General features: G+C 58.5%; 1 protein-coding gene across 17 annotated transcripts in view; it reads left to right on the top strand.

The window, feature by feature from the left end:
- Positions 1–18,852, top strand: part of AMPD3 (adenosine monophosphate deaminase 3) — a 44,305-nt gene that overhangs the window by 23,922 nt on the left and 1,531 nt on the right. For all 17 annotated transcript variants that reach the window (XM_070073349.1, XM_051851455.2, XM_051851444.2 and 14 more), the window contains 11 exons: positions 229–391; positions 3,130–3,349; positions 4,085–4,214; positions 9,648–9,842; positions 10,931–11,062; positions 11,582–11,745; positions 12,305–12,431; positions 14,089–14,252; positions 15,351–15,471; positions 16,501–16,674; positions 18,098–18,208. In XM_070073349.1, coding sequence (XP_069929450.1) covers positions 280–391; positions 3,130–3,349; positions 4,085–4,214; positions 9,648–9,842; positions 10,931–11,062; positions 11,582–11,745; positions 12,305–12,431; positions 14,089–14,252; positions 15,351–15,471; positions 16,501–16,674; positions 18,098–18,208 — 1,650 coding nt within the window. In that variant the 5' untranslated portion in view covers positions 229–279. The remainder of the gene's footprint in view (positions 1–228; positions 392–3,129; positions 3,350–4,084; positions 4,215–9,647; positions 9,843–10,930; positions 11,063–11,581; positions 11,746–12,304; positions 12,432–14,088; positions 14,253–15,350; positions 15,472–16,500; positions 16,675–18,097; positions 18,209–18,852) is intronic.

Raw genomic sequence — 18,852 nt, 5'->3', positions numbered from 1 at the left:
GGGACTAGAACCCGGTGTGCCAGCGCCGCAAGGCAGAGAATTAGCCTAGTGAGCCGCGGCACCGGCCGTTTTTTTTTTTTTTTTTTTTTTTGACAAGGGACCACTCTTACCCGTCAGGGAAAGGTGGGCACCCTCCAGAAACCCAGGTCCCCAAAGCCAACTTAGCAAGCAGCTCTGTGCAGAGAGGCAGTCTCAGGTGGGGTCTGCTCTGCTCGCCTCCCCCTGCAGATCACCGTGGAGGACTACGAGCAGGCTGCCAAGAGCCTGGCCAAGGCCCTAATGATCCGGGAGAAGTATGCACGGCTCGCCTACCACCGCTTCCCGCGGACCACAGCACAATACCTGGGCCACCGACGCCCGGACGTCGCCCCTCCTGAGGACGGCCTCCCAGGTATGGAGCGCTGGCCAGAGGGGGCCTGTGGGGGCGGCCCTGCCCTGAGAGCTGCTGGTGGCTTTAAGGGCAGGACCCAGGGATAAGCTTCGGCACTAATTGCTGCTTGTTCCCCCAAGCACTGATTGCGCGTGTTACCACGTGCCTCGCCCTGGGGAGAGCTGAACTGAAGAAGTCAAGAGAGAGACCTGAGCTTGGGAATCTTCAGGTCCACGTGAGCTGTTTCAAACAGCACAGCCACAGTAAACATGGAGCGCGTGATAGGCTGGGCTGGGGTGGGAGCAGACACAGGGACCATGTTCCCGGGACAGGAGAAGTCGGCTTCGGAGTGGAAGTCGGTGGTGGGGACTAGATGAGGGCCTGGTGGTCTGCACTGGTGCCCAGGACCCCGGCACCAAGCTGTCTCCTGACTTTGGCTTCCTTGAAGCTCAGAGTCTTACACTTCAAGCTCCTGCTACTACTGGGGTGCTGGGCAAGTCTCAGCCCTTCCGGGCCCATTTCCCTCTCTTTGAAGAAAGTTGGTTGCACTGCCTCGCTGTGGGCAAGGGGAGACGAGAGTGACTGCTAAATAGGTACCCTCTGTAGACAGAGGGCCGAGGGGTCCTGGGCATGAGTGTGTGTTGGGTGGGAGGAGGTGGGGAGCTGCTTCCAAGGGTGCAGCCTGTGGCTCCACCTGGCCAGTCGCCATGACCTTTACCTTGTAGAGCTGTGGCACACACTAGGCTCTCCTGAGCCGGCTGGTGGCCAGGCCCAGTGTCAGACATCCATCCCCAGCCCTGCTCCTTGCTGATTCCTCACGTCTGCTCTAGGGGCGAGCTCTCCCGAGCACCGATGGAGGCCGCCCAGGCAGGTCCCCTGCCTTGGTTGCTCCCTTTGCTGAGGAGCCCGGCTTTCCTCCCAGGCTGGCAGCGGGGCAGCTGATCTGACCTGGTGTTGTCTGATCTGCAGGTGATTGAAGTCCCCAGGCTGTTTAGCGTCTGCCCACTGCTTGGCCAGGGGTGGAGATTGTCAAAGGTCAGGAGAACTTGCTGTGAGAGTAGCAAGCATAGGGTTGCCCTTCAGTTTACGATGGGTATGTCCCAATAGAATGGAGAATACTGTAGGTGGAAAATGCATCCAATACACCCAACCCACCAGACGTCATCACTAGCTGAGCCCCACCCCCTTTCAGTGTGCTGGGGGACAGTACCCTCTGGGGACAATTCCCTGCAGATCAAGAGGGGTGAAGAGGTTTGCTCAGAGTCTCAGAGTTGGGGGTAAATGGCAAAGAGGTGTCTTGTGCCTGCCGTGGGGAGCAGGTGGTTCTGTGGTTGGCATCTGTGCTCTGCAGGAGAGAAGTTCCCGACCTGGGCTGCTCCATGGAGGGCCGGCCCCTTGGCTGCCCTGGGCTTGGGAGGGACGGTGATTCCCACAGGGCAGTCTCAGGTGCTGTCTCGTCTCTTGCTGGGAGGAGCCTCAGAGGCTCCCTTAACATTCTTGGGATTCTTGAGGTACCAAGGAAGCTGAAGCCTATTTCAATTCAATTTTTAAAAAATGACTGATGCACCAGCCAGGTGTCAGGGACTGTTTGAGGTAGCAGGGACACAGCAGGGAACCACACGGATCAAAATCTGTCTGTGTTGCAAGTCCCTGTTTGATACACCAGGGGACTTCAAAACTGTGTGGGAAAGTGGAATTAAAGGACCAGTTTACTTTGGTGCAAAGATATTTTGAAATCCATGTACTTTTTTATAATCTGCATTTTTTTTTTTGACAGGCAGAGTGGACAGTGAGAGAGAGAGACAGAGAGAAAGGTCTTCCTTTGCCATTGGTTCACCCTCCAATGGCTGCCGCGGCCGGTGCACCGCACTGATCCAATGGCAGGAGCCAGGTGCTTCTCCTGGTCTCCCATGGGGTGCAGGGCCCAAGCACTTGGGCCATCCTCCACTGCCTTCCCGGGCCACAGCAGAGAGCTGGCCTGGAAGAGGGGCAACCGGGACAGAATCCGGTGCCACAGTGTGAACCCGGTGTGCCGGTGCCACAAGGCAGAGGATTAGCCTAGTGAGCCGCGGCGCCGGTCTATAATCTGCATTTTAATACGCATTTCTCATAGTCGTTTTGAAGATTCCTTGTATGCATGGATTTCATTTACAAACATTTTTACATCAACGGTTTTATTTCCGTTTCCCATGACCTTTTTGAAATGCCCCTGCATGATACTCAAGATGAAGAAGTGAAATCATCGGGGGCTGTTGCTGTGGCATAGCAGATTAAGCCGCTGCCTACAATGCCAGCATCCCATATGGGTGCCAGTTCCAGCCCCGGCTGCTCCACTTCTGACCCTACTCCCTGCTAATATGCCTGGTAAAGCAGGGGGAAGATGGCCCAAGTCCTTGGACCCCTAGGAGACTTGGATGGAGTTTCAGGCTCCTGGCTTCAGCCTGGCCCAGCCCTGCCTGTTGTGGCCATTTGGGAAGTGAACCAGCAGTTGGAAGATCTCTCTCTCTCCCCTTCCTCACTGCCTTTCCCCACTCTCCAACTCTGACTTTAAAATAAATAAATACATATTTAAAAATAAATTTTTAAAAAGTAAGATTATTTTACAAAGAGCTAAGTGCTAAGGAGATATGATAAAGCAGGCACGGGGGTATGTGAAGGGTGGACTGGTGGGGTGTGGTTGGATCTTAGCATGGCCAGGACAGGTTCCACCCAGAGTGTGACTTTTGAGCACTTGGCCATCACCCAATCCTGTTTTGCAGACTTCCACCCTCCCCCACGGCCCCAGGAGGACCCGTACTGCCTGGACGATGCACCCCCCAACCTGGGCTACTTGGTCCGCATGCAAGGGGGCATCCTGTTCGTGTATGACAACAAGAAGATGCTGGAGCGCCAGGAGCCCCACAGCCTGCCCTACCCTGACCTGGAGACCTACACAGTGGACATGAGCCACATCCTGGCTCTCATCACCGATGGCCCCACGTAAGCCAGCTGCCCCGGGTCTGGGTGCGTGTGGGCCGGCAGGTGGCCACAGCTGTGAGCAGCCCGCCCTTGTCTGACTGAGTGAAGTTCTCTACCCGTGGCACCTTCTCCGAGCAGAGGGACGTTGGGGGCATCTGCCCTAGTAACAAGCAGCCGCAGGCCCCCAGTCTGCCCGTGATACAGAACCTCCTCCTGTGCTGAGGTCGCATCCTTGGGACGTGGTCAGGTGTGGTTGGTGCCTCTGGGCCCTGGGGTGGACAGGGCCTGCCTGGTAGCCGGACTGCACCCTTGACTAAGGGAGGCCGAGGAGGGGGAGGAGAGGATGAGGGAGGACACTTATGGGGTGTCCGTGGTGCTCAGAGTCAGGCGCTTTGGCAGGCATAGCCCGGTTTGGCCTCCCTTCAGCCTTGGGTGTTACCGCGTTGGTGTGTTTTCATGGGAAACAGAGGCTCAAGGTTAATGGCCAGGAGCCAGGGAGCCTGGGTGAGGTCCTGAGGAGGTTCTTAGTGCCCGAGCTTGATGCTGCTTGCTTACAGAGCACACAGGTGTGGGTGACCGTGTGACCAGAGCTGCGGCAGCTGGAGCCTGCTGCCTGCTCCCGGCTCCATCCTGCAGGCGTCCGACCCCTCCCCCGCAGGGCTGCCCCCGCACACACCTAACGACACTGTACTGCGGAGCTTGGCGGTGGCACCACTTCTGCTCAACTGTGCGCTCTCCCCCTCCCCCTACCTGCAGGAAAACTTATTGTCACCGGCGACTGAACTTTCTGGAATCCAAGTTCAGCCTTCACGAGATGTTAAATGAGATGTCTGAGTTCAAAGAGTTGAAGAGTAACCCCCATCGAGACTTCTATAACGTGAGAAAGGTGGGCAGAGCGGCCCCCTCCTCGCACCCTCCCTCCCAGCCCCTGAGCTGTCCTGGGCCTTGTCTGCTGGGTGACAGTGAGGGCTCCTGGCCAGAGGAGCAGGATGCGCACCTTGCATCAGGCCGTCCTCAGATGGAACTCGCCACTCTAGGCGGAGACCCCTGTCCGTGCTGTGGACACAGGGCACAGCCTGCCCACTGATCAGAACGTTGAGCCCGGACTACTTCCAGGGTGGATGTTTGAGACTGACTGTGGAGCGAGCCTGTGGTGTATTTCATAAACAGCATCCCACGTGCTCAACCCCCCCAAGCAGGTTGGCCGGGGTTCCTGGCAGCCTCTGTCGCTGGGCTGTGGCTGGGACGGGTGTGTGTGTGCCCTGCGAGGGTGGCCTCCAGCTTTTCCTTGCCCTCCTCGTGGAGCAGCATACAGGGAAGAACAGGATCAGTGCTGAGCACGGGCTGTTTCCTGGCTGCCAGAGGTGCCCCTGCCTTGGTGAGAAGTGCTGTCATGAGGTGGCTGAGCTCACCAGAAGGCTGAGTAGGATTTAGCCAGGTGGCGATGGGGTTGGCGAGGGAATGGTGTGTGCAAATGCCAGGAGGCAGCGAGACCATTGACAGAGGTGAGAGAGATTAAGATGCGTGTCGACAGAGTGGCAGGTAGTGTGGTGTGGCTGGGGCTCCAGTGTGAGGCCAAGGGCGGTGCTGGAGTATGGGGAGGGGAGGTTCTGGATGGTGCAGGGGCCCAGGGCTTCCTCTGAGAAGGGGGGGCAGGCCCTAGGAGTGAGCTGGCACATGGCAGAAGTGGGGGGGGGGTGAGGTTTACTTACTATGGGGCTGGGCTGAGTCCTGTACCTGGGACCTAAGCCAACAGTGGGATGTTGTCTCCCTAGGGCCCTCTCTCCCAGGTGGGACCTCTGGGGACTGTCTCTTGCTGGCACCAGCTTCGATAGGGAGGGGAGGATGTGGCTGCTTTGGGAGAGCCCAGCTCAGCCTCCCTGACCCCTGACCCCTGGCCGGAGCACTCAGCAATGCAGATGCAGGGCCCCCTCCAGGGAACCCCAAGACCACCTCTGTTATGGGGCAGGAGGCCCTATATGGACGCCTCTGGATGGGATCAAGAGTCTTAAGAGGGAGTTTGGCTTCCACTCAGTGGCTCTGAGAGGTGGATGATGGCCTCTGGGGGTTTCCACGCAGAGGTGAAAGGTCATGGACAGCTCCTCCCAGCAGCATTTGCTCCTCCTCTGCGAGCCTGTGGCGTTTGGGGCGTGGGTGCCTCGGTCGCTACACGAGCTCCTCCCAGCCCTGCCTGAAGCACCTCTGTGCCTGGCGTGTGTCCAGAGATCGTCCCTGGGGACTCCCTGTGTAGACCCGTGCAGCCTGTATCTGGACACGTGCCTGCTTGGGCCTGTGTCCTGGGGCCCGGAGTTGTGCCAACTGCACCGGCTCTCATACTGTTCGCTTCTGAGCTGGGGCCCCGCTGGGTGTTCCTGGGCCACCAGCTGCTCTGTGGCTGTGGCATGGGCAAGAGTTGTGGTTGGAAATCAGAGCTGGTCCTTGAGGTATCTTGGTCCAGGGGTTAATGTGCTCTCTGGATGGAAATAGCCTGGACACCTGAGCTATGCACAGTGCTCCATTCTCTGGCCTCATGGCCAGTCCACAAACATGGGCCCAGGTCTGCGTGAACCAGGTCTGTGCTTGCCCCTCCGGGTAAGGGGAAAGCCTGCTCCTGGGTGCTGGCTGTGGCCTTACCCTCAAAGCCTGTCCTGTAGCTTTCAGAATTCTAGAACAGGCTGGGATGACTCCAAGGTGGCTGTCACAGGAGCAGCTGGGCTCTGCTCTGAGGGTAGTAGCTGTGGCAGGGCCGTGGCAGGTGAGGGGTTATGCTACCATAGGGTCCAGTGGGCAGGAGCCGAGACACTTGTGTTCTGTCCAGAGCTAAGACAGAAGGGCTCAGTGTGTTTGCTGCTTGGGAGTTGGGTAGCAGGTACAGACATTGTCTACTTTGGTTAAAGTCACATCAGGGACACCAGTTGGGTTTTGATTCTGTGCCAAACTTGACCAATTGAGAATGCTAACACAAGGCTGTTCCCAAAGCTTAGTGAAGGCAAGTGCTGAAATAAATTATTGATGTCTGCCGCGGGTTTGGAAATGGTCGGTGTTCACTTAGGTCCCAGGGATTGGCCAGCCCTGTGTGGAGACTCTTGTCTTTGTTTAGACCTGATGGGTGGTGCAGGCAGGCCATGCCCCTGAATCTGGGGCCCCACCTCAGAAGTAAACAGTCTTAGAGCAGGAAACACTGCCCGTGACCGCCTCTGGAACCCTGATGTTCGGATTGGGTGCTTCCTGAATCGTCCAGCTGAGTCTTCCTTTATCTGGTGACTCACAGGGGGAAAGGACAGGCTGAGCCCCCTGTGCTGTGTCATTGGTATGCTGGAGAACTTGGCCAGAAAGCCCAGAATGTGCTGAGTCACGCTGAGGCAGCCCAGCCAGGCGGTGTCCAGCTGAGCCAACAGACCTCGTGTGCATCCTCGGCTCCTCCCTGGGGCGGCTGAGCCCTGCGCTGCTGCGGGTTGTCTCCCTTCACTGATGCCCATGTGTCTGGTAGGAGTGGCAGAGTGAGGGTGGGAAGGACCCTGGGCAGTGAGTGACGTGGCTGACGACATGGGCTGGCTGGTACGATGCTCAGAGAGGCCCAGTGGATCAAATGTCTGGCTTGGCATGCCTTGGAGGTGGCCGACCAGCTGTGGACAGCATTCCCTGGCCTGAGGTCAGCCACGTCCCCACTCCAGTCCCGACAGAGCGCCCAGTCAGCCACTGCAGTAACCCAGAGTGTGGGCTGGTGGCACCCTGGCCTGTGAGGCTGCCATCTCCCTCCACAGGGACCTCCCGCAGGACCCCCTGGCTCATGGAAAGGAATTCAGGATGCCCACCCGTAGCTGCAGGCCATCCCTCGGCTTAGCCAGGGCTCTATTTCTTTAGAGCTGGTGGCTGTCCTATGAATGGGGCACACTGGAAAAGGGAGTGTTGAGAAGCAGGAGTTAGAGAGGGGAGGGGACCACCTGCCATTAACGGGCCTCAGCCTAAGATTAAGGAAGAGTGTTGAGTAAGAGAATCTAATTGCAGTTTTTTAAAAAGATTTATTTATTTATTTGAGGGTAGAGTTACAGAGGGGCAGAGACACAGAGAGAGGTCTTCCATCTGCTGATTTACTACCCAGATGGCCACAATAACTGGAGCTGTGCCAATCTGAAGCCAGGATCCAGGAGCTTCTTCCAGGTCTCCCACGCGGGTGTAGGCCCAAGGACTTGGGCCATTCTCTGCTGCTTTTCCAGTTCATAGCAGAGAGCTCAATTGGAAGAGGAGCAGCCGACACTCAAACTGGTGCCCATATGGGATGCTGGCACTACAGATGTTGGCTTTACCCGCTATGCCATAGCGCCAGCCCCTCAAATTGCATTTAAAACAATCTATTCCAGTTTCTGTGTGTGGGACACTGGATTGAGCCAGACAGACTGTGGCAAGAGCAGTTTGGGGGGTCACTGTGAATTCCAGAGTAAGAGATGCAGGCTGGGACTCTAGTGGCTGTGAGGTTGGAGAGGATGGTGTGGATTTGAGATCTGTTGGGAAGGTGGAACTGGGGGGACTGACCAGCGGGCAAGAGGGGAAAATGGAAGGTCGAGAGTGTCTTCTGGGGAGTCAGGGTGTGGCATGGTGTGTTAAGCCCCTGCTTGGGATGCCCACGTCCCTTGTTGGAGTGCCAGTTTGAGTCCCGGCTGCTCTACTTAGAATCCAGTTGCCTGCTAATGCACTCACCAGGACAGTGGAAAATGGTCCCCTTGGGTCCTGGCCACCCCTGTGGGAGACTCATGTGGAGTTCCTGGCTTTGGACTGACCCAGGCCCAGCAGTTGGGAACATTTGGAGAGTGAGCCAGTAGATGAAAGGTCTCCCTTTCTCTGGGAGTCCTTCTGCTTTTAATCGTTTTCAGTGTAAACAGCTGGGTGTAGGACAGCATCTCCTGGGATGCAGAAACCTGGGAGACTCAGTCTGGGCTGGGGCCGGGGCTGGAGCATCCGTTTGTGGATCCGTTCAGTTTGAACCACTAGTGGGGAGATGTCAAGTAGGCAGGTTCATGTACAATCCTGGAGCTTCAGGCGAATGCACAAATGTAGGCGTTGTTGATACAAAGAAGGTGGTTGGAAGCACAGGGAGATCAGATGGCCTTGGAGCTGGTGGGTGGTGAGAGGACGAGGGGCCCAGGGCAGAGCTGAAGAAATGCCGGTGTGGGGAGGGCAGCGGGGAGGGCGAGCCAGCTGGGAGGCTGGGAAGGAGAGGCAGGCAGGGAGGGCACTCTCGGCCAGCACTTGGGAAAACTCCCACAACGTATTTTGAGACCCTGCAGGGCTTCTTTCTGGGGCATTCGGCGATGATCTGCCTTCCCATGGAGCGTCGGAAGTCCCAAGAGCCCTGTGCATTTCTGCAATTTAGGATTTGCTCTGAGACCCTGGGTGCTGGGCCCCACAGCCCGAGGCAGCGTGTCGGCTTCGGGCAGCAGAGCTGCTGTCTCCTGGGGTTTGGGGAGGTGGAGCTTGCTGTGGAGATGAAAGTGGCTGCCCTCTTCACCTCTACTGGGAGGGGGTTAGCTTTGGGAATGCTCTGGGGGGCTCCTGGGGTTGATGGGAAGAGTGGGGCATTTATTTGGTGGGGGCCCCTTGGCTACAGGAGGATGTAGGTATCATTGGAACAACTGGAACCTACCACACCTGCTCCCTTATTCTGCCATTTGTTTGCTCATTCATTCATTCATTCTCTAATACCTTGTACCAGGCTCTGGGATAGGCACTGAGATTCAGGTGCACCTGACGTGGTCAGACTAGTGGAGGAGTTTACAGAAGGGGACTGGGGCTGGTTAGGAGACGTGCAGCAGTGGCCACTGGGACATGTGTCTATGAGCAAGGGAAGGAGCAGGCAGTTGTGCTTGGGGCATCAGGACTGGCATCCAAGCAGAGGAGGGCGAAGGAAATGGGGCAAAGGAAGAGGGGAGGCGTCGCAGGCTGAGGAAGCACACGGCCCAGGGACACAGTGCGGCACAGCTTGGGGCCTGGTGCACAGCATGGAGCCGCGGCAAGGTGAGAGTTCAAGCTTGCAGTAAACCTCGGATCCCAGGCTGAGGCCCTGGGCTTTGCTTGAGGAAGTTGGGGGTCATGGGTCCTTTCCTGGTCCAGTCTCCACTTAGATCTCTTCATGCTGTCAGGACGTGGGTTGGCTACGAGACTGAAGGGAAGGAGACGGGGTCCAAGGACTACAGGAGCCATGGGGCAGGGTCCAGTTGTTGGTGGGACTGATGTGGTCCCTAAGGTGCTGAGGCCTTGGCTCCCCCGGGGCTCAGACAGAGGAGGTGGCCTGGCTCACGGGCTGGCGGGCGCTGCATTCCAGGTGGACACGCACATCCACGCGGCGGCCTGCATGAACCAGAAGCACTTGCTGCGCTTCATCAAGCACACGTACCAGACGGAGCCCGACAGGACGGTGGCCGAGAAGCGAGGTCGGAAGATCACCCTGCGGCAGGTGTTCGACAGCCTGCACATGGACCCCTACGACCTCACCGTGGACTCGCTGGATGTGCACGCGGTGAGTGAGCCCTGGCCGCAGCAGACAGAGCCATGGCTGGGGTCTTGGACCTGACAACTCGGAGAGATGCTGGCTGCTGGAGCCACTCTTCCTCTGCTAGCCATGGAGGTGGGGGGGTGGGGAGAATGAGAGGGCCGGGAGTTGCCGTGGGGCCAAGTGTGCAACATGGGGTCAGATAGGTGTGAGTTCTAATCCCACTTGTGCCACTTCACAGTTGTATGCCCTTAAGCAACTCCCTACAGCTCTCCTTTCCTTGCTTATAAGATGGTGACAGCCACGTGCCCTGTTAACTCCACAAGGTTGTTAAAACACTAAATGGTGGTGCGATTGCTGTGGAAAACACCCTGGTGCTCCCTCAGAAAGTTAACAGGTGAATTACCGTGTGATGCAACAATTCCCTTCCCAGGAAACGTCTGAGAGCACTGAGGGCCGGGGCTTGAATGGGTACTGGCACACCCCTGTTCTCATGGCACTATTCACCACAGCCAACCAACCCAAGTGTCCATCAGCAGGTGAATGGCTTCGCCCTACAATGGGAGAGTGTTCAGCTTTAAGAAAGAACAGGAGCGGCTGGCGTTGTGGCACAGAGAGTTAAGCCACTGCTTGTCATGGCAGCATCCCAAAAGGAGTGCCGGTACAACTCCCTGACTGCTTCCAATCTAGCACTCCTGGCTCCTAGCTTTGGTCTGGCCCATCCCTGGCCGCTGCAGCCATCTGGGGAGTGAATAAATGGATGGCAGATCTTTTTCTCTATCATTTTGCCTTTCAAATACATACATACATAAATACATAAAATCTTTAAATAATAATAAAGCACAGCAAATATTTAATTGGTTGCTCGACAGTCTAGCGCCCTCTGCTGGCCATGTTCCTAGTTGCGCTACCTTAGTGCTCCACAGAGGGGCTCAGGACTCACACTGACCAAGTGGTGATACCCCGTCCTGGCCCTTGGGAATTTCCAGGATTTTATGCAAGAAGCAGCATAGAGGATGTGATGCAGTGTGGCCACCTTGTCTTATTGTGGGGGGGGGATTTGTGTGGTGGCAGCAGCACAGTGTGCTGACCTGGCTGGTGGTCCCCTCCCCCAGGGCCGGCAGACGTTCCATCGCTTTGACAAGTTCAACTCCAAATACAACCCCGTGGGGGCCAGCGAGCTGCGGGACCTGTATTTGAAAACGGAAAACTACCTGGGGGGAGAGTACTTTGCTCGGATGGTCAAGGTGAGTGAGCCCCAGCCCCTCCCAGGCCTCCTCAGGCACCCCACGGCATCTGCCTGCAGAGCATGGGGGGTCTGTGTGACCTCCTGTCCCCTTCCCCTCCTGTGCTCCCCCTATCCTGAATGCAGGGAGGCCGGTGCTGCACGTGCTGGCTGCAGGGAAGAGGAGGGGAGAGCATCCATCCTGGCAAAGCTCACCGCATCCTGGCTTGCTGCCCTGGCTCTCTGGCTGCAGCCTGACCTTGGCTGGGGGCAGGTTTGCTCCGTGGCGAGATGCCTCTGCTAAGCTAAGCTGGGCCTGGGTCTGCAGCATGGCAGTGCAGACCCATGGCCTTCAGAGCCATGGGGTGCACCAAGTGCTCAGCGGGCAGCAGGGAGCTGTGGTGACTTAGAGTGGCCCTCCCAGCTGGAGGCAGGTGGCTGAGGCAGCCCGAGGACCCAGCTGGTGACGCAGGGCTGGGGCTGGGCGTCTCCTGTGCAGCTGGGCTGCTCTTGGGCTGAGCTGGGCTCTTCTTGGCGCTAGGAGGTGGCCCGGGAGCTGGAGGAGAGCAAGTACCAGTACTCAGAGCCACGACTCTCCATCTACGGCCGCAGCCCGGAGGAGTGGCCCAACCTGGCCCGCTGGTTTATCCAGCACAAGGTCTACTCACCCAACATGCGCTGGATCATCCAGGTGCCCCGCATCTAGTACGTGAGGGCGTGACCCCCGGGCCCCTGGAGGCGGGCTGCTGTGCCTGCACTGGGAGGGGTGGTTGGCAAAGACGTCCTCAGGACACGGCCTTGGAGGAACTCCTTACCCCACCTTCTCATTGCAGGCTGAGGGCGCATTGGCCTTGGGGTGAGCCATGGGGGGGCGGTGCCCTGGGAGTGGCCCACGTTGCTGGTGTGTCGTCCTCCAGGTGCCTGGCCCGTGTGGCGCAGGGTGGGGGTGGGAAACTGAGCTGAGTGCTGGGGAGTTTGGATTCCCGGAAATGTGAGGACTCGTCTCTCGGACCCTAGGTCCCACTGCCCCTCCCCCGACAGGGCTCTGGTCTGAGCAAGTGCTCCCACAGGTGTGGGCAGGTGGCCGGGTCGCGGCCAGCTGCCTAGTGTTGCAGCCATGGCTGGGAGTGGGGGAGAAAGCCCTTGACTGAGGTGGCTCTGGGTACTTAACGGGGACACGGGCTGCCTGGGGGAGTGAGGGGCGGGCTCCCTCAGGCCACGGAGCCATTGGCTCCCTCTGGTAAGCCCGTCTTCACTGCCCCAGTGACATATTTAGGTCGAAGAAGCTGCTGCCGAACTTTGGGAAGATGCTGGAGAACATCTTCCTGCCCCTGTTCAAGGCCACGATCGACCCTCAAGATCACCGAGAGCTTCACCTCTTCCTGAAATACGTGAGTGTGGGTGGGCCGTGTGCAAGCGGGAGCCCGGTGTCCCCCTGGCCACTCACGGGGCTTCCCTTCTCAGGCCCCGCCCCCTTGTACCAGCGCATGGGGTTGCAACTCAGATGCTGAGTTTATAAACTCAAGGTGCTGCCCCCACCCCCAGCTCCCCACCAGCCAGGGAGGGCACGTCCCCACCTCCTCAGGGACAGTTGCTAGCCATGTGGTGGGGGCTGGCCAGGCTGGCTCCTGCCCCAGCAGCCCTGCAGACCATGGCGGGAGCATGCGTGACCTCAGGGTTGGTGCTGATGGAGTGTTTGCCGCTTGGCCTGGCACCGCACCTCTGCACAGGCACCCCGCCATCCTTGCAGGGTCACTCACGGCCTGCGGGGGTGCTCCCTCTCCACGGACCCTCTCCTTAATCCTCCTGGCAGCCCTGGGCAGCTGCCAGCTCCGATTCGCACATGCAGAGGTTAAAGCGGAGCGATCAGCAAGCTAGGAGAGCGTCACTGGAATCCCATCCAGTCTTGGGTGGGTAGAGCTCAGGACAGGGGCTGGCATTGTCCCCATGCCAGTGACATGAGCGAGAGCACCCTTGAAGGTCCCTTCTGGCCCCCAGACCTGTCTGGGGTGGGGTGGGGGGCTCTGTGACAAGGGAAGACTCTGTCCAAGACCCCTGTGGTGCTTGGCTCTCCTGGAAGCAGAGGGGCTGTAGACGCGGCTAGGGTCTGGAGCCCCAGCGTGGGTCAGTTGCGAGGTAAGGTGCAGCCTTTCTCCCTTCTGTTCGCTGGACAGAGCCGATTCCCGAAGCCCTGATGCTGCTGAGTAGGAGGGAGGCCCCCACAGCCCCGCATGCAGGCTGAGAGCTGTGTGCTCGGCAGGGGCGCTCATGGCTGGGCCTTGACCTCCAGAAGTAGCCACAAGGCCCCCGGAGCCCAGCCCAGGGCCTCCGGTGTAGGGCCCTGCAGGCAGAGCGGGGTTTCCCGAGGTGCCTTGGGGCTGGCTCAGAGGCGGCTCCCAGTGGAGATTTGGATGGCAGCCTGGTCTCCGGGGCCTTGGTACGGCCCCGCCATGGGCTCCTGGTCTGTGAGGTACCTGCGGGTGTCTCACAGTCGTGCCTGGATGTGCACCAGGCCATCCTCCCACTACAGCCCCAAAGAGGCCAGAGCCGGAGCCCGTATGAGCTGAGTCGGGGGCCTCTCCTGGTGACTTCTCACCCCGGGCCTGGTTTGCCCACGTGTCAGAATGAGCTTGCAGGGCTGCTCGGCCTGCGGCCCTAGCCCGTCTGTGTGACGGCTTCTGGCAGGGCCCACTGTACAGCAGATGCGTGCTGCAGCGTCCCTTCCCCTCACAGCTTGTCCGTGTTGCTGACGGCCGTGGCCGCTGTCCCCTCAGCGCTGGTCGCCTTGGCACAGCAGAGGGATGGGCAGAGGGTATGGTTGCTGGCCTGGCCTGAGTGTCCGCCACTGTCACAGGGGGCTCGGCACCATCCAGCCTGGCCTCCGGGGCACCTTGGGAAGTCCTGGAGAAACAGACCATGGCGTCGTACCCACTCCATGTCGCAGGCAGGGTGGGAGCCTGGGAGGCCCCTGGAGTGCAGCTGTGAGCCCGCGGAGCCTGGGCTCAGCTCCTGCCTGGCCTCGTGCTCAGGGCCTCTCCTCCCGCCCAGGTGACGGGGTTCGACAGCGTGGATGACGAGTCCAAGCACAGTGACCACATGTTCTCGGACAAGAGCCCCAGCCCAGACATCTGGACCAGCGAGCAGAACCCGCCCTACAGCTACTACCTGTACTACATGTATGCCAACATCATGGTGCTCAACAACCTCCGCAGGTGGGTGCGTGTGCGCGAGTGTGTGCACCTGGGCTGGCACACCTGTCCATGTGTCTCAACACACACAGGTACTCCCCAGCAGTGTTCCCAAGGCAGGTGTCCATGTGACACCCGCCACACAGGCATGCCCGCCACAACACACGTGCCACACACATTGACCTACGCACCCAGACACTCTTGTGTATCTCGAGGTGTTCCTGTACTTCCCCAGGGCAGCAGGGAACACGGACACACACACACACACACACACACACCCCTGCTCACTTCCCTCTACACCATCTGTGTTCACACAGGCATTTGTGATTTCAACACCTGGTGTCCTGCAGCCCTGTAGGCACTGGGCACATAGCAGGGAGCAAAACACTGAAGCCATGTGTGCCTTCACGCGTGGTCTCACAGGCACAGGCCCCCAGTACACATGTGGAGATGGGGCACACAAGGGCAGCGGGACCCTGAGCTGTGCCCTGCCTATGGGTCTTGTGTCTCGCCTGCTCCTGTCGGGCCCGGGGCTCCCCTGGCTCAGCCAGTGCGAGCTTGTGAATATGGAGGTTTTCTTGCTGGGGCCGTGATTCAAAGCTGGATGGCCTGGTGCTGGGACTGGGCCGCCCTGTGCTGAGCTGCTGGAGACGGGGCTTCTCATTCCGGCTTTGACACTCAGCACATCGGGCTCTGGGCCTTGGCTTGCTCATGTCTGTACCAAGGAGGTCCGACTGTGACTCCACGTAGCCCTTGCTGGCCTGGAGTGTGGGACGCAAAGCCCAGCAAAGAGGTGGGACAGGAGAGGCAGAGGACGCAGCAGGGTCTCGTCACCTCCATGTCCCCTTTCCTCTGGGCTGGGGGAGGGGTAGTCTCGGGGGAGGGGGTGAGAGGCTCTGGGCTGGGGGAGGGGTAGTCTCAGGGGAGGGTGAGAGGCTCTGGGCTGGGGGAGGGGTAGTCTTGGGGGGGGTGAGGCTCTGGGCTGGGGGCGGGGTAGTCTCTTGGAGGGGGTGAGAGGCTCTGGGCTGGGGGTAGTCTCCAGGGTGCCCCCTGGGCTGGAGGTGTGGGCCGAGGCAGAGTGAGCTGGGGTGTCTTCCTGACCCGAGCTGCCGCCTCCCACAGGGAGCGAGGCCTGAGCACGTTCCTGTTCCGGCCGCACTGTGGCGAGGCCGGCTCCATCACGCACCTGGTGGCCGCCTTCCTCACTGCTGACAACATTTCCCACGGGCTGCTCCTCAAGAAGGTAACCGAGCCCTCCCCATGCCACTGCCCATCCTGGACTCCTGCCTGGCCTGGCCAGCCCCGCCCGGCCGGTGCTGCTGGAGGGCCGGGCTCTTTCCTGGGCTGTGGTCCTCTCAGTTCCGTTTTCAATTATGAAAACAAGATAATCAAACCCATCACAATTTCGATGTTCAAAAACAGGGAAATAAAAATCCTGCATCGCTGGTCCTTTAATAGAAGCTTCCGTTAGCTTTCTCCCAGCTCCCATCTTTCATGCAGAGCCTGGTTTTAATGCGCTTATTGTCATAACGATAATAGAATCAGGGTGACAGCGCCCACGGCGTTGCACTGCCTGCTTTGTCCTTGAGCGTTGAAGAGCGAGCGTCTCTGTGCTGCAGCATAGTGTCCACACGCTTCCTTGTAATGGGGGTCAGATGAGCTGTCTGCCACTCAGGCTGTGAGGGTCAGCCGGTCCCCGACACTGCGTCTGTCTGCCTCACTCGTGGGCACGCTGCTCCCACGAACTCCACACGTTGTCTTCTCCCCATTTTGGGTCGTGTGCACAGGAACGCAGTAGCCCTCATGGCGTTTCTGGTGGCCAGGTGCCCCGTCCTAAGAGCAGGCTATCCTGGCCGCGGCGGCCCCTTCCGGTCGCTCAGGGCCTGTGTGCTGGGAGCTGGAGTGGTGGCAGTCAAAGCAGCAGAGCCCCACCAGCGGGCGTCTCCTGACCTGATTGGAGGAGGGAGCTGAAGCTGGGGCTCGGGGTCAGCAATGCCTCGTGCCCAGAGCTGTGTGCGCCCCAGGCTTGGGCCAAGTGGGCGTGCTTCCCAGAGTGGGCGGGAGGGTGGTGGCCAGGGAGGGCCACATGTGATGTAGCAGGGAGAGGAGCATGGAGGGCGGGGCGGGGCTGGGGTCCTGGGTCAAGGGGACTCAGGCTTGACGGCGGACCCTGTTGAGACCCCTGGTGTCTGCTGATGGCTGCCACCGCCTCCTGCTGCACCCCCTTCCCCACCCTGGCCCCTGTGACGTGAGCTCGGTGGTCCTTTCGCAGAGCCCGGTCCTGCAGTACCTCTACTACCTTGCCCAGATCCCCATCGCCATGTCGCCCCTCAGCAACAACAGTCTGTTCCTCGAGTACTCCAAGAACCCTCTGCGGGAGTTCCTGCACAAGGGGCTGCACGTTTCCCTGTCCACGGACGACCCCATGCAGTTCCACTACACGAAGGTGAGCACCTGTGGGCATCCACGGCTCCCTCCTGGTTTGGGGGGGTGGGGACCCAGGGGGGACAAGAGGGAAGCCACTGGTGAAGGGGAGAGGTTATTTCATCCAGGAGCCTTCTCTTTGGCATCCTTGAACCCCTGAAGGCACAATTTCACGTCCTAGCCTTTCTCTAGTTTCTGTCCTTGACATTTACTATTCTGTGACCTTGAGTTTGACCTCTTCATATTGTATTCCTCTTCATTTGCATAATGGGAAAAATTGCCTTTACCTGTACCTTACTGTGTGGATTCATCCAGACGCTGAATTTAAGGGTCTACAGCAGGATGTGCCTACAGCATGGATGGGACATATTAGCTACCTTCTTAATGACTGCTGTCCTTATTATTGTTACGCTTTGGGTCTCCAAGGAAAAGGGATGAGGCAGGGAAGGGCTATGTCATGCATGGGGACCACAATGAGGGCACCTCCAGAGCAGCCCCTGGTTAGCAAAAATAGAGACCAGTCTTTGAGTGCATCGGTTCTCCAACCTCCCGGTCCTCGCCCCTTTAGGAATGGAGGCCCTTAGAGTGCACATAACCAACAGTTCTCTATCTGTGGATGCTTTTTGTGTTAGAAACGAGTGAAGAATCTTAAAATGTTTAGTTATTTCTGAAAAAAAAAAAAAGGCAATAAACCTAGTGAGGTGTTACATAAAGAGCAATTTTTATGAAAAATAGCGATGTTTTCCAAAAACAAAATGAAAATACCAAGAATAGCATTGGTTTGCATGTTTGCAAATCTCTTTAATACCGTTCTTAATAGGAGACAGCTGGGCCCTCCTATCTGCTTCTGCATTCCATTTGTTGTTTCTGTCAAAGTCTGAAAATAATCTTGCCTCACAAAGATACATAGTTGGCCAGTGGCCCTTGGGCCCCACCTTGCTCTGAGACAGGCAGTGGGGTGTGTGGGGTGAGAGGTGACGGCGGACCTGTCACATCCCACAGTTAGTAAAGCAGAGCCACAGCCACGCTCTGGGGATGGTGTGCTCTCACGGCTCCTCCTGCGATCGCTTCTCACTCGTGGTTCAGTACCTTGACCTTGACTTGGGCGCAACCTGTAGAACGTGGTGTGTTAAGTTCCAAGCCGAACTGGAGGGCAGGGACTGAGAGATAGCGCATGTGGCTCGAGGTGTCCCCCCGGGTGAGTAGCCTACGTGCCCAGCTGTGGATGGTGACGGTGTGCCGAGGTGTGTTACGTGACCTCTGCCGGCCACTTCACTCCAGAAAGGTCTGTCTGGAACGGATGCACACTGCAGTGGTGTGATCTAGCGCTAGTTGGCAAAGGGAAAGGAGATGGGCGCTGTCGGGCGTGTTTGGCTTTGTGCCAGTGTGGTGTGATGACCTGGTTGTTCTCCCATCTGATCTGTGTGCTTCGGGGGAGGGTCCAGGAAGCTCTGATGGAAGAATATGCTATCGCAGCTCAAGTGTGGAAGCTGAGCACGTGCGACCTGTGTGAGATCGCCAGGAACAGTGTGCTGCAGAGTGGCCTCTCACATCAGGTATGGCGTCAGGGTGTTGCCCTTCCTGCAGGGTGCCTGCCAGCCCTGGGAGTCTCTGAGCCACAAAACACAGACCCTCGGGAGCCTCCTGAACCTCTGTGGCTGCCCTGGCCCTTCTCCGACCTTTCCTTGATGTCACCTCTGGGCAGAGGTCTTCCCTGGTTGCCCACTCTAGAGCGTGGGCAGTTGCTGCCTGTCCACTTAATCTGCAATCCTTCGTCACATTTGCTTGTTCTGACGTTGTAATAGGCATGTGGCCCTGGGTTTTCTGTCCCCACCTCTAGACTGTTAGCCCAGTTTGGGGTTCAGCATGAATCCCTAGACCGACTGTGCCCAGAGTCATCTCCCAGCCCAGGGGGCGCACTCGGCGTGTCTTGAACAGTGGAGTAGAGCCTGGGCGAGATAAACCCTAGCGATGGGCCCTCAGCAGCGGGAGGTTTTGCAAAGCTCTGTAGGGCACCAGCCTGGAGAACCGTGCCCTGGGCGAAGTCCCTGGTGCGGGAAGAGCCTGTGGCAGGCTGTGCTCCTGTTGATGGTGATGCTGAGAACAGCATCTGCGCATGGAGTTAGTCCTCCAGCCAGACAGCACACCCGAGGGGCAGGTGGTCTCCCGGCCCCAGCTTCTCCTCCCTCTGTGATCAGGA

The sequence above is a fragment of the Oryctolagus cuniculus genome, chromosome 1 (genome assembly GCF_964237555.1).
Source record: "Oryctolagus cuniculus chromosome 1, mOryCun1.1, whole genome shotgun sequence".
NCBI classification, from domain to species: domain Eukaryota; kingdom Metazoa; phylum Chordata; class Mammalia; order Lagomorpha; family Leporidae; genus Oryctolagus; species Oryctolagus cuniculus.
This window is presented reverse-complemented; position numbering and strand designations above follow the sequence as displayed.